The following is a 12,612-nucleotide window of genomic DNA, read 5'->3' as shown; positions in this document are numbered from 1 at the left end:
CGTGCATCTCTAATGCCCCCACACGAAGAAGACCAAAAAAAGAACAGTTCCTTCCATACCTCTGTGCCATGCTGCAGTTCAAACTTGTAGAAGAGGGCCCAGGCGTCTCCCAGGTCTGGCTCGATCTTCACCGTCCTCAGGAACCACTCCCTTGCCTTGGTGATCTTACGCTCGCTCCAGAACAACCTGACACACGTGGTGGGCACAGGGCAAAAAAAATATGTAACGCTGCAAGCTACGCCCACACACCAGAGGATGTTTAACCCATTTAGACCGGGAAAGTCTAATTAGTATAGTACGGCACCGAGTGCCGTGCTATGAACTTGTAGATCTGCTATTTCTTTTGAAAAATCTTGGAAAATGTGTGCAAATATAATATATGTTTTAAAGCGAAATTTTTTTACTCAAATCTTGTCCCTGGAACAACATATTTTGAGATGGGGGTCCGCGGCCAAATACATATAATTTTGGGGGTCCTTGACATGAAACAGTTTGAGAACCACTGATATTATAGCAACATAAGTAAAAAAAAAAAGAAAACTGTTAGGATTTAGAAGACATTTGTAGAATCCCCCAGAAGTAAAGATTTGAGTTAAAAATATTTACACTTTAAAAATATATGTATATATATTCAAAGATTTGCACATATTTTCCATGATTTTTCAAAAAATAGCAGATCTACAAGCTTGTAAATCTGCTATTTTTGAATAGCCAAAGAATGACACACAGATGCGTTCCCGGTCTTAATGGGCTAACACTGCAGAGACTAATCACAAATAATGAGTTGACAGATAGGGATGCGAGGCATCTAAACGAATACACGCTCCGGGTACTTGTTTTGTAGGAGCGGCGCTTTGGTTTTTTTTCTGACAGGGGTGGGACTCAGTATGAAACTGTCATATTAGGCAGAGCTGGAAACTAATTACACCCTCATAAATAATAATAACAGCGCTGTCATTGAAAATGAAGGGAAATCAAAGTTGATTTGGCAAGGGCATTTTTTGTTTGTTTCTAGCAGCATTTGACAAAGAGAAATAGCACAGCTTCCTCTAGAAAAACATTATTATATTAATCTTAAATAAATACAAATATTGTTCACCGCCTCTCAACCAAGAAGCCATGAAGGGAAACACCTGTGTATCTTAGATGATCAGTTAATTTCCTCCTTCAACCAAGTCGAATTATTCATGGAAGAAACAATGGATGACTGCATTAAGAGGCTACGATCACACCACACTTTGTTGGTAGGCTGAAAAACACAGGTTGTGCGCCTTTTTTGTGCAGTCTACAAAGCAAAGCGGCTTGCAATGCATTCTGTCGTGATGTTGCCAGGCGACCAGATAATAATTTGCACCTGTCACTCACTTTCAGGCCCACCCCACCCAATCTCTGCCTGTTCACCGTCGTTTTCTCAGCTACTGACTACTACCAACATCATACACCTGGCTCAGGGTACAAAGCAACAGCCACAAAAAAAAACGTTTCCACCATGTTCAATGCTATTGAATCTCTGTTCTTTTCCGTTTCAGAACAGGAGGGCCGTCTCAACTCATCCGATTAAACTAATGGGGAAAAAGCAGTAAAGTTCTCGAGCATTCATCTGCTTTGAGTTGATTTTGTTCGCTCTACTGGAGGCGTCCTGGCGCAGCTTGCAAGGCATGCGCATAAACAAAGTCCAGTGTGATCGTAGCCTAATATAACAGGCTTAACTCATATGGTGCCATTGACGTGTTTGACCGCAATGGCGCAACGTGCCAAAAAAACAAAACAAAATATTTTTTTGGGGGGGGGGAAACGTTCAGAACCCAAGATATCATGATCCGAAGATTTGCTGCTCCATTCACTTCTTGGTTAACGTATTACTTAAAAAGGCTGTATCTCGGCTCCTGTGTACTTATTTTTTTACACTATGTATTTTTAGCCCAGACATGCTATTTTCAAAGGCAGACAATTAATGTCAACGAGGTCGCGATGACCTCAGTGATTAGCAACCATCATACTGGAGATAAATATTCTGTGACTACTTGAAAAGCGAATCGAAAAATCTCTGGCACTGGGCAAACACAGCCAGAAATAAGTCTGGCTGAATGAGTTAACATCCAGAAATATGAAATAATAAGGCTTATACGAACAAGATGTAAAAACTAAAATGAATAAAATATAAAAAGAATATATGCCTACAAAACTTTTTCGTAAATGTTTTGTACGGTTTGTTATCAAACAAAAAGGGAGGAGGGCGCACACACCAGTATTGGTGAGGTGCTGCTGACCTTGGTAAATAAGTATGAGAGTATAGAAAAGGCTGCACACTTGCAGGATTGATTTGAATGAAAATGTTTTTTTTTTCATTCAAATAAATCCTGCATCGTGGCTACGAGTGTGCGGCCTTGTATGGTTTGTTAACCACAATTTTTATTGTATAGTATATAGTGACATGCCCAAAATATTGTTCACACAGCTGCCAACAAAAGAGAGAGGAGTGAGACATGTAGGAAGGACGGGTTAGGAGAAGAGACAGTACTTGGCCACTGCCAGCAGGACATGGGGGTCATGTTCACACTTCTTCAGAGCGTCCACACTCTTGGTCTTCCTCTGAGGCCTGGCCTCCAGAAACACCGCCTCGGCCCACAGGATGCCTTCAAGGAGAAAAACAAAAGTTGGTATCCCGACATGAAAGAGCTGGAGAGACAGGGAGACTGCTGTTAACTGAACAAACACCCTATAGCAATGATTACTATCAGAATAGAGCTATTTAACACTTATTTTAACAAAGAAACATCACTTTAAAAAATGTGTTCCTTATTTCCCAGAGTCATTCCCAGTGTACAAAACATTCAGTTAAATTAACTGTGACTGTTTCTGTGACTCAGGACTTCCCTGAGTCACAGAAACAGATTCAGCCCACAGGGTACCTAAGGGTCCCAAACATATTTGAACTGGGGACCCCCCACCCAGACAAGCACTTGGAATTGTATGAGTTGAGGTATTACATTCCCAAACTACAAGCTCACAACACCTCGCAATGCCTATTTTTCTCAGGTAATATTTCACAATTTGGCCAATGTTTGACCATTTTTATTTATAGTATAGTTTGTTGGTTACTTTTGCCGTAGTAATGGTCTTATTATCATTGTATTTTTTTCATTTTAGAGGTATTAAAAAGGTCTTAAAAGTCCTTAAATTGTCACTTTAGAAATGTGCAGATACCCTGTATACACTTATATATTGTTTACTGTTGAGTGAGAAAACAATGTTGCCCATTAAGCAATCATCATCTGGGGACCCCCCAAAAATAATTTGGGGACCCCCCTGGGTCCCGACCCTCAGTTTGGAAACCGTTGTTTTAGAAGGAAGAACGAGAGAGAGCGAGGGGGTGTGTGGAGAGGAAGAGAAAGCCTTGGAGATTGACTTCACGTGCAAGTTTATACTCGTGTTTACAGTGTCACATCTGTGAGCCCTCACAGGTCGGAAGAATGGATACGGAGAATGTTGTTTATGGTGCTGCTGTCTATAACCCATTAAGACCTGAAGCCGGCTCTACAAATGTCTTCTAAATCCCAACAGTTTAAAAATAACGTATGTTGCTATATGAGTGGTTCTCAAACCTTTTCATAATTGTCAAGGACACCCAAAATATTTTGTTCCAGGGACCCCCGAGAAGCAAAGATTTGAGTAAAAAAATATCGCTTTAAAATAACACACACACCCATTTTTTTTGCTCAAATCAAAGAATGACACAGATGCGTTCCCGGTCTTAATGGGATAAACAACACCACATTTTCTTTGGCAACCTTCTGGTGAGAAATACTTCTCTGGGGAGTATCCGGCTCCTGAATGCTTGAATAATAAGGATACAAAGTGAAGTGGTTTCTACGTGCCAGGTTTATGGCATCGTTGCGGTCACGCAGAAACCAAGTATCTTCATATTTCGTTTTTTTTTTTAAGTTAATGCCCTATTTCATCATACTTCACCACACTTACTTACTTACCATACAAGAGTGTCGCACTGAAGTAGTAAAAAGTGCAGATCTACAAGCTCACATTGGCTATTTCCACTACCGGTACTTTTTAATATGTTTTTGAATAGTAATAAAAAGGCAACTGTTTTGGACATACAAGGTTTCTACCCGACAGTAATGATATAATCTCCCCTATCATGATCTCCACTATCACACATAAGAGATGGTGCTAAATTGCCAAGTTTCTCTTTAACCAATGCACATGAAACCGTGATTTAACCCATTCAATGCGGGAAAGCATCCATGTCATTTTAGATTTGTGTGTGTGTGTGTGTGTGTATATCTTTGAATATATATATTTTTTCAAAGCGATTTTTTAAAAACTCAAATCTTTGCTTCTGGCCGTCCCTGGAACAGAACGTTTTGATACGGGGGACTTCGCGGCCAAATACATATCATTTTGGGGGTCCTTGACATGAAAAGGTTTGAGCACCACTGATATAGAAACATATGTTTTTCAGAAAACAGTTTTAGAAGATTTAGAAGAATTATTTTCGACCTCAGGTCAATTGGCCTCAGGACTTAATGGGTTAATACCTGCTGCTATCTTACACGATTTTATACCTGATGCTCTGTTTTTAATTTCTTTATCCATGTCCCTACAACCATGCTCATGATAATGTCATTTTATATACCCCTGCTGCTTTTTTATATGCTGGATTTTAATCATGCGCCTTATTTATTTATTTGGACTATTTATTTATATATATTTTTGGGACTTTTGTACATTGATTTGACTGTGCCTTCCTGTAATTTTTTGTTCCGTGTTCCTTTCTTCTCTATCGTCTCTTTCTCTACTCTTCCTGCAACTGCAATGGTGAAGCGCTCGCACAGAAAAATTATGCCGCCCACTCTTTTGGAACCTGTAATCGTGTGACGTGATGGTTGTGACTCTGACCTGAGTTGGGGCACTCCTGGAGGGCTTTGGCCATCAACGTACTAGCGATGTTCTTCAGCCCCGCACGGAACTCCAGTCTGACCGACTCCAGCCTGGAAAACACAACACACACACACACACACACGTTTATCCAACCCAAATGCTGCAACCTGCACGACAGTGACAGTGTTGCCTCTAATTTGATGTATTATCTCCATATCAATCACAGTACCGTATTTTCCGCACTATAAGGCGCATCTGAGTATAAGGCGCACCTTCAATAAATGTATTATTTTCATATATAGGGCGCACCGCATTATAAGGCGCATCCGCACTATAAGGCGCACTGACGGTGCGGCTTATAGTGCGGAAACCAAGGGAACCAATATTGATACATATATAAGGCGCATCGGATTATAAGGCGCATCCGCACTATAAGGCACACTGACGGTGCGCCTTATAGTGTGGAAAATACGGTATTTATTGGGACATTTATTGGAGTAGTTCCAGTTCTATACATAAACCACATGAACCCCATTCTGGGGGCGAATGTTCAGCTAAAATAGCAGATCTCTAAGCTCAAAGCACCATTGACGATCACAGAGGGTCGACTGGAGGATGGAATAGTCTGGTTGCCTGCGAGTTCAATAATTTTATTTAACCACATAATAATGAATTGCATTTATATGGCGCTTTTCTAAGTACTCAAACTTACTCAAAGCGCTTTACAATGGTTCATTCATTCATACAGGGGGGGGCATTGGGAGGTGGAGCGGCGAACAGTCGACGCCAGCGTCCCCACTTTTCCCACATTCACACACCAATGGTGGCAAGCTAGCGCCGACCGAATCATTGGAGGCAATGTAGGGTTCAGTGTCTTGCCCAAGAACACTTCGACATGTGGACAGGAGGAGGCGGGATTCGAACCGCCGACCCACGGATCATTGGACGACCTGCACTACCTCCTGAGCCAAAGCCGCCCTGAGCATCCCTATTCTGGGGTGAACATTCAGTGAAAATAGCAGATATATAAGCTTGCAACGTGACGAGTTGCGAGCTTGTAGATTGGCTATTTTCAGCAAAGAGATTTGGTATTGAGGGGTAAAAAGGAGGGGGTCTACTAGTATAGAGCCCTGGGGAACTCCAGGTAACAAAGTAAATACGGTTTAAGTAGTTAACCCCTTGAAGGGATAGCTCACCCAAAACATAACTTTTTTTCTATCGATTAGTCACCCCATGGAGGCTTGAATTCATGGATATTGTTTTGTTTTTTGTCATTGTTGACACAAAGGAGACTCTTTGTGTCTCCTAGCGGAACCACTGCCTGTCATCAAATGATTGGCTTAGGAATGCGACAAAAACAAAACAATATCCATGAATTCAAGTCTCCATGGGGTGACTAATCAATAGGGGAAAAAAAGTCATTTTGGGGTGAACTATCCGTTTAACAAAAAATATATTATTCCCCCTGCCCCCTCTACTTTTCTCTTGCTGTGGCGGCCCAATGCGGCTGAACTGAAAATGGGAGAAAACATTATTCCATTGTGTGTTTGTGTTGCCCTTTTCCTCACCATAGCTCTGGGCCCTGGGAGTTCTTGAGCCGGGCCTTCTCCAGGATGGACCTGGCTCTGGTCAGCTGGCCGATCCGCTCCTCCAGACGAGACAGCAGCAACCACAGGGGCATGGAGTGGGGACACTTCTTCAGCTAGAACACAACACAAGGCGAGACAATGCATATTTTTGACATTCTCTATACCAGTGGTTCTCAACATGATCTCCAGGGGGGGTCCCCACATGATTTTGGGGGGGTCCCCAGTAGGGCATTCACGAATAGTGATTTTTAGCATTCGAATTATTCGACCTATAAGTATTCGAATATTCGATTAATCGATTTGATTATAAAAAATAAAATAAGAAAAAAAATAAAAAAACGTTTTTTTTTTTTTAATGGCATTGATGACTCGACTCAAGGAATGCGAGTTGACGTCACACCAGAGCTCACAGCTGCATGTCTGCATGTCTGTAGAAAAGCCACTACTATTTTTTTTTAATAGAATAATCGAATAGTGGTTTGATAGTCGAATAGTCGGTTTGATATTCGAATATTCGAATATTCGACTATTCGGTGAATGCCCTAGTCCCCAGATGACAGTGAAGTGACAATTTAAGGACTTGTAAGACCTTTTTAGTACTTAAAAAAAGAAAGAAAGAAAGAAAGAAAAAGGACCATTAGTGCATCAAAAGTAATCAACAAAGTATACTATATTAAAAACTGGTCAAACATTGGCCAAATTGTCACATAATATAAGAACAACTTCTTATAGAGAAAACATTTTTTTTAAATAGCCTATCTACAAGCTCACAACGAGCTTGTGAGCTTGTAGATCAGCCATTTTCACAATATTTACCTGTGGAACCGAGTCAAACTAAATTTGAATGCCTCAACTCCTACATTCCAAGTGCTTATCAGGGTGGGTGGTCCCCAGTTCAAATATGATTATTTTGGAGGGTCAAGGCCTGGAAAAGGTTGAGAACCACTGCTCTAGCCAACTGGTTCCCAAACTTTTTAGGCCGAGACCCAAAAGAGACCCAAATGAGTGAAAATAGCCGATCTACAAGCGCACAAACGTGACTGTGCGCTGACATCGCGCAGTGCCCACTTGCAAATATCCTCATGGTTGGGAATCACCGTTTTAGATCACACCAAAGAGTTATTAGGATCCGTGTTACTTCATCACCCTCCCTCCCTCCCTCCCTGGGCCTCTCTCCACATCATGCTCACCCCCTGGTTGTAAGCCTCCCTGGCCTTGTCCATGTGTTCTCCCTGCTCCTCGATCTGTCCCCTCATCATCCACAGCTTGGGGAAGTCCTCGTAGTGTTCCAGAGCCTCGTTGCACAGCCCGTGGGCCGCCTCGATGTTCCCCAGCACCCACTCCAGCTTCACTGACTTCATGAACACCTGCAACACAACACAGCACATAATGTAGGGATGTCACCATCAAATGACGTTGGAATTAACCCATTCAATCCGGGAAAGAGTCTACAAATGTCTTCTGAAAAACGTATGTTTCTATATCAGTCAGTGCTCAAACTTTTTCATGTCAAGGACCCCCAAAATGATGTGTATTTGGGCGCCGACCCCCATCTCAAAATATTTAGTTCCAGGGACCCCCAGAAGCAAAGATTTGAGTTACAAATGTTCACTTTCAAAAAAATATATATTCAAAGATTTGCACAAATAAAATTGCAGATCTACAAGCTCAGCACTCTGTGCCGCGCTATGGGCTTGTATATTTGCTATTTTTGAATAGCCAAAGTATAATAATGGTTAGAGCTAAAATCTAAAATGACACAGATGTGTTCCCAGTCTTAATGGGTTAAACATTGGAACGTATAAATAAAAATGAGCCTTTCCATTTATTTATTTTTGGCTTTGTAAATACAAAAGATCTAATCAAATCTAATCAAAAATAAATAATGTACTATGGCCAAAAACGGGTCATATTTAATTATGTTATACTTATTCGCTTTTTTGAGAATGTTAACAGATTCATTTATATAGAAGAATGGAAACAATTCTTACGATTAAGCAACATAATTGTGATTTCGTATTAATTGTGAGAGGCCTTAAATTGTCTTGCAAAATAGCTGCAATTAATGATTCAATTGTCTTTTTTGGCATTGAGCATTGTTAAGTAAAATAAAATGCCTTTTAGAGCTTGTAAACAAATATTGCACAAACTAATGGGCTAAAAACTATTGGTTGATGATTTGGTTGACAGATGCTGGCACCAAGCACTTATAAAAAGAGCCATGTTGGCTCTCTTACACAGGCTGGCAAGCCCGGGCCTGAGAAAGACAGAGTGCGTTGTAGAAGACACTCAAACTATTATGCACCATTAACTCCCTAAGACACTTTGCTCCAGAGAGCTCAGCCTCATTATACGGCTGCTTGTTCTACGTGACCGACAAGCCACCCGTAACCCCCGCTTCTAAAGCACCATTTAACACCCTCCACTCAAACAGCTAACTGTGTGAGAGACAGGGTCACACAGGGTCAAGTTTTTCGGAATCGTGTGTCTATGTCTGGTTTCAGAATTTTCATTTAACCACATGAACCCTAGCGCAGTAGTTCTCCAAAGGTTTTGTGCCAAGGACCCCCAAATTGATATGTATCTGGACGCGGACCCCCATCTGAAAATGTTTTGTGCCAGGGACCCCCACAAGAGAAAATTTGTGTAAAATAATTCAAAATGATTCAGCATTTTTCAAACACTTAAAAAAAATTCAAACATTTTCGTGGCATTTTTTTTTTTTAATAGCCACGGTTCTGGAACCCCTCCCAGGACTCCTGGGGGTCCCCGGACCACACTTTGAGAACCATTACCCTAGCGTCCCTATTCTGGGGCGAACAATCGGCAGATCTACACGCTCACAATGCGTTGTGAGCTTGCAGATCAGCAATTTACTGTGAAGCGATATGGTGTAAAAGGGGGAAAAAAGGAGGGGGCCAAGTAAAAAGATTTGAACCCTGGTCCTCGCCCTCACTATGTATAATATGGTCAGTGCACTGGTCAGTTTACTGGTTTACTCTAAGCATTTTCATAAACAGCATCATAAAATAGTTTTTTCCCCCCATATCAGTGCCCTGGCCTGGATTTAAGTTGATATCTTTGATACTTGATATCTTTTAAAGCCTTAGAAAGGCCAGGCTCTGGCCTTAAGAGTACACTTTAGATAATGCTGGTCCAGTATGAGCCTGAGAACAGCTTAAGATCCACCCGAGATCCTCCGGTAAGTCCCACTTGGTTATTCCTAAAAATCTCCTCATTACCTGGGGGCGATAGGGCTTTTGTGGCCCGGCCTGCACTAAAGCTTTGAAACGCCCTGCCTGTGTGGATCTAAGGCTAGCAATGTCTGTGTCATCTTTTAACCCAATCAATCCGGGAACGCATCGGCTATTCAAAAAATTGCACATCTACAAGCTCATAGCGTGGCTATGAACTTGTAGATCTGCTATATATCTTTTTAAATCGTAAACATTTGTGCAAATCATTGAAGATATATATTTTTAAGACCTGAGGTCGATCTTCTAAACCCTAGTTTTCTGAAACACTTTGTTGCTATAATATCAGTGGTTCTCAAACTTTTTCATGTCAAGGACCCCCAAAATTATATGTATTTGGCCGTGGACCCCCCATCTCAAAATATTTAGTTCCAGGGAACCCCAGAAGTAAAAAGTTGAGTTACAAATGTTCGCTTAAAAAAAAAAATATATATACATATTCAAATTTTCATTATTTTTCTAAAATAGCTTGTATATCTGCTATTTTTGAAAAGCCAAAGTTTAAAATAATGGTTAAAGTGGTTAAAATCTAAAATGAGAGATTCTTTCCCGGTCGTAATGGGTTAAATCACTTCTGGAAACACATTATATCAAGGTCCTTTCATATTTTTTGTGTCTTCTTATTGCCTTTTGTATCCTTGCTTATCTTCTTTTGAAAACACGCCCTAGAGCGATCCTGGTTACGTTTTCCACGTGTTGTTATGCTAGCAGCGCGATAGCAGCAATGTTGCAATGTAGCAGCAAAGTCTCAACCAGTTTCCAATGCGGAATGTTGTCATGCACAGTCACACAGTCACACAGACAAACACACACACACACTAAGCACACTAAGCACACTCACTGACCCTGGCAGTGGGTGCGCTGCTCCGGGCTTTGGCCAGCAGCCGACGGGCTCTCTCGTATTCGTTGTTCTCGGACTCCAGCTTGACAGCGGCCAGCCAGATCTCCTCACTGTTGGGGTTAGCCTGGGAAAGAGACAGAAAGGGAATTAACACGCTATAAAACACTGAAAACCATAAACACTGAAAATGAAGTGCATTCACTTGAAACTTGAAGAGATCCTAGAAGTGCATAACTTCAATCTTTCAGAGATCCTTCTTTAGTTCAACACTGGATAGAATTTATTTCACCGTTATATCGTTGTTGTCGGGCAGAAACGTCTTATCTCCATATTCTGACTTTTTGTGTTTTTTCCCCGTAAATTAAAGCCCTACTTCATCACACAACAGCGTCACACAAAAGCATTAAAAGTAGCAGATCCACAAGGTTGTGGATCTGCTACTTTTGCTATTTTTGAATTTGAATCCTGAAAAGTAACAGTTTCAACCGACCGAGACGATATGATAAAACATTGACGACGATGATTCTTTTTCAACATATTGACATCAGAACTGGACTAACTGGACTGTTCTGACCAGTTTAAAATAAATCTGTGCGTGCAGGAGACACTAATTGCATTTGCAACTCTTTCACGCCATCTCTTATTTGTAATGTAATGTATTTATGTCATTCTTTCATAGCATCATATACTAGCTATGATATTCTTTTGCCGTTTTCAAACATCATGCGGTTGGGTAATCAATCAGACATCAGGGAATGGATTACTGAAGCTAGACACGTTTGAAAACCACTGATGTACAGTATCACACGGTCAATAAATCAGGTAGGAAATAAACTAGATGACATGCTAAGTGTGGTATTGTTTAACCTGGAAGGCCAGAGCGAGGATGCTCCTGGCTGCAGGCACGTCCTCGGCCAGCCACTTGGACTTGGCCCCCATCAGCCACAGGACCTCTGCCTTGGGACAGTGAGCCACGGCCCTCTGAAGCAGAGCCTCCAGGGACTCCCTGCGGAGCACAGGAACATGGAAGAGAGGACGTTGTGAATGGACGTTGAGAGAGAAGATGGGACGCAGGTCTTGACAACTTAAAACAAGTGGTTTTCAACATTTTTCATGCCAAGGGCCCCTAAATTGAGATACATTTAGCCGTGGACCCCCCATCTGATTTTTTATGTTCCAGGGACCCCCAGAAGCAAAGATTTGAGTTAAACATTTTCGCTTTGAAAAATATATATATATATTCAAAGGTAGCTCAAATTTTCAAGATTTTTCAAAAATAGCAGCTCAGAGGTTCATAGGGCAGCAGCACTATGAGCTTGTAGATCTGCCATTTTTGAATAGTCAAAGCTAAGTGTTTAAAATGATTGTGACGCTATGTTAGCTAATTTCGCTGGGGACCCCCTGGCACCCCCCCCCCCCTAAGGGACCACTGGTGGTCCCCGGAGCACTGGTTGAGAACCACTGACTTAAACCATGTATACTTAACCCATTAAGACCTGAGGCGATTCTTAACACATCGGGTGCCAAACACGGTCTGAACCGTGTTTGCGCAGAGTAGCGGTCCGGTGCCGAACACGGTCCAGACCGTGAAATATGTCTTTTTGTTTTTTTCGTTTTTCTCCACACGGGCGGGGCTAGAGCAGCTCTGGGAGTACCCATTGTGATCTTGAGAAGGATAGGCCAGATAGATCACCGGAAACAAAAACATGGCTCCCATCCACTTCCTGTCTATTTCCTTCTTTAAAACACCTATATCTCCGAATCTGTTTCCGGTGGGGAAAACCGGTCATGCGCGATGCGCGATCCCCCCCCATTGTAACTCGCGAGTGAAATGTTATCGTTCCAGGCTGTAGCCAGGGTCATCGCGCAACATGAATGGATGTTTTTTTTACATGGATTTGCTCCTCGTGGAGTCTAGAGCTTTAAACAGCAAAGCGCAGTCAATGGGGAGAATGCTGGCACCCAACGTAAGTTGTTATGAAAAAATCACACCCTGTGTGAAGTGGGCGGTGTCTTCCTAGCTAACCAC

At 41.8% G+C, this 12,612-nt stretch overlaps 1 protein-coding gene across 1 annotated transcript in view; it reads right to left on the bottom strand.

Annotated features, from left to right (window-relative positions):
* The window catches only part of prpf6 (PRP6 pre-mRNA processing factor 6 homolog), a 40,115-nt gene that overhangs the window by 2,451 nt on the left and 25,052 nt on the right, over nt 1–12,612 (bottom strand). Inside the window, exons 14-20 of the mRNA XM_080445565.1 lie at nt 11,451–11,589; nt 10,588–10,707; nt 7,679–7,855; nt 6,468–6,601; nt 4,918–5,009; nt 2,522–2,636; nt 60–186 (exon numbers count right to left, since the gene is read on the bottom strand). Of these exons, the coding sequence (XP_080301691.1) occupies nt 60–186; nt 2,522–2,636; nt 4,918–5,009; nt 6,468–6,601; nt 7,679–7,855; nt 10,588–10,707; nt 11,451–11,589 (904 nt within the window). The remainder of the gene's footprint in view (nt 1–59; nt 187–2,521; nt 2,637–4,917; nt 5,010–6,467; nt 6,602–7,678; nt 7,856–10,587; nt 10,708–11,450; nt 11,590–12,612) is intronic.

This window comes from Gymnoscopelus braueri (assembly GCF_963280865.1).
Source record: "Gymnoscopelus braueri genome assembly, chromosome: 12".
Taxonomy (NCBI): domain Eukaryota; kingdom Metazoa; phylum Chordata; class Actinopteri; order Myctophiformes; family Myctophidae; genus Gymnoscopelus; species Gymnoscopelus braueri.
Note: the sequence above shows the minus strand (reverse complement) of the source record. Positions and strands in the feature narration are given on the sequence as shown.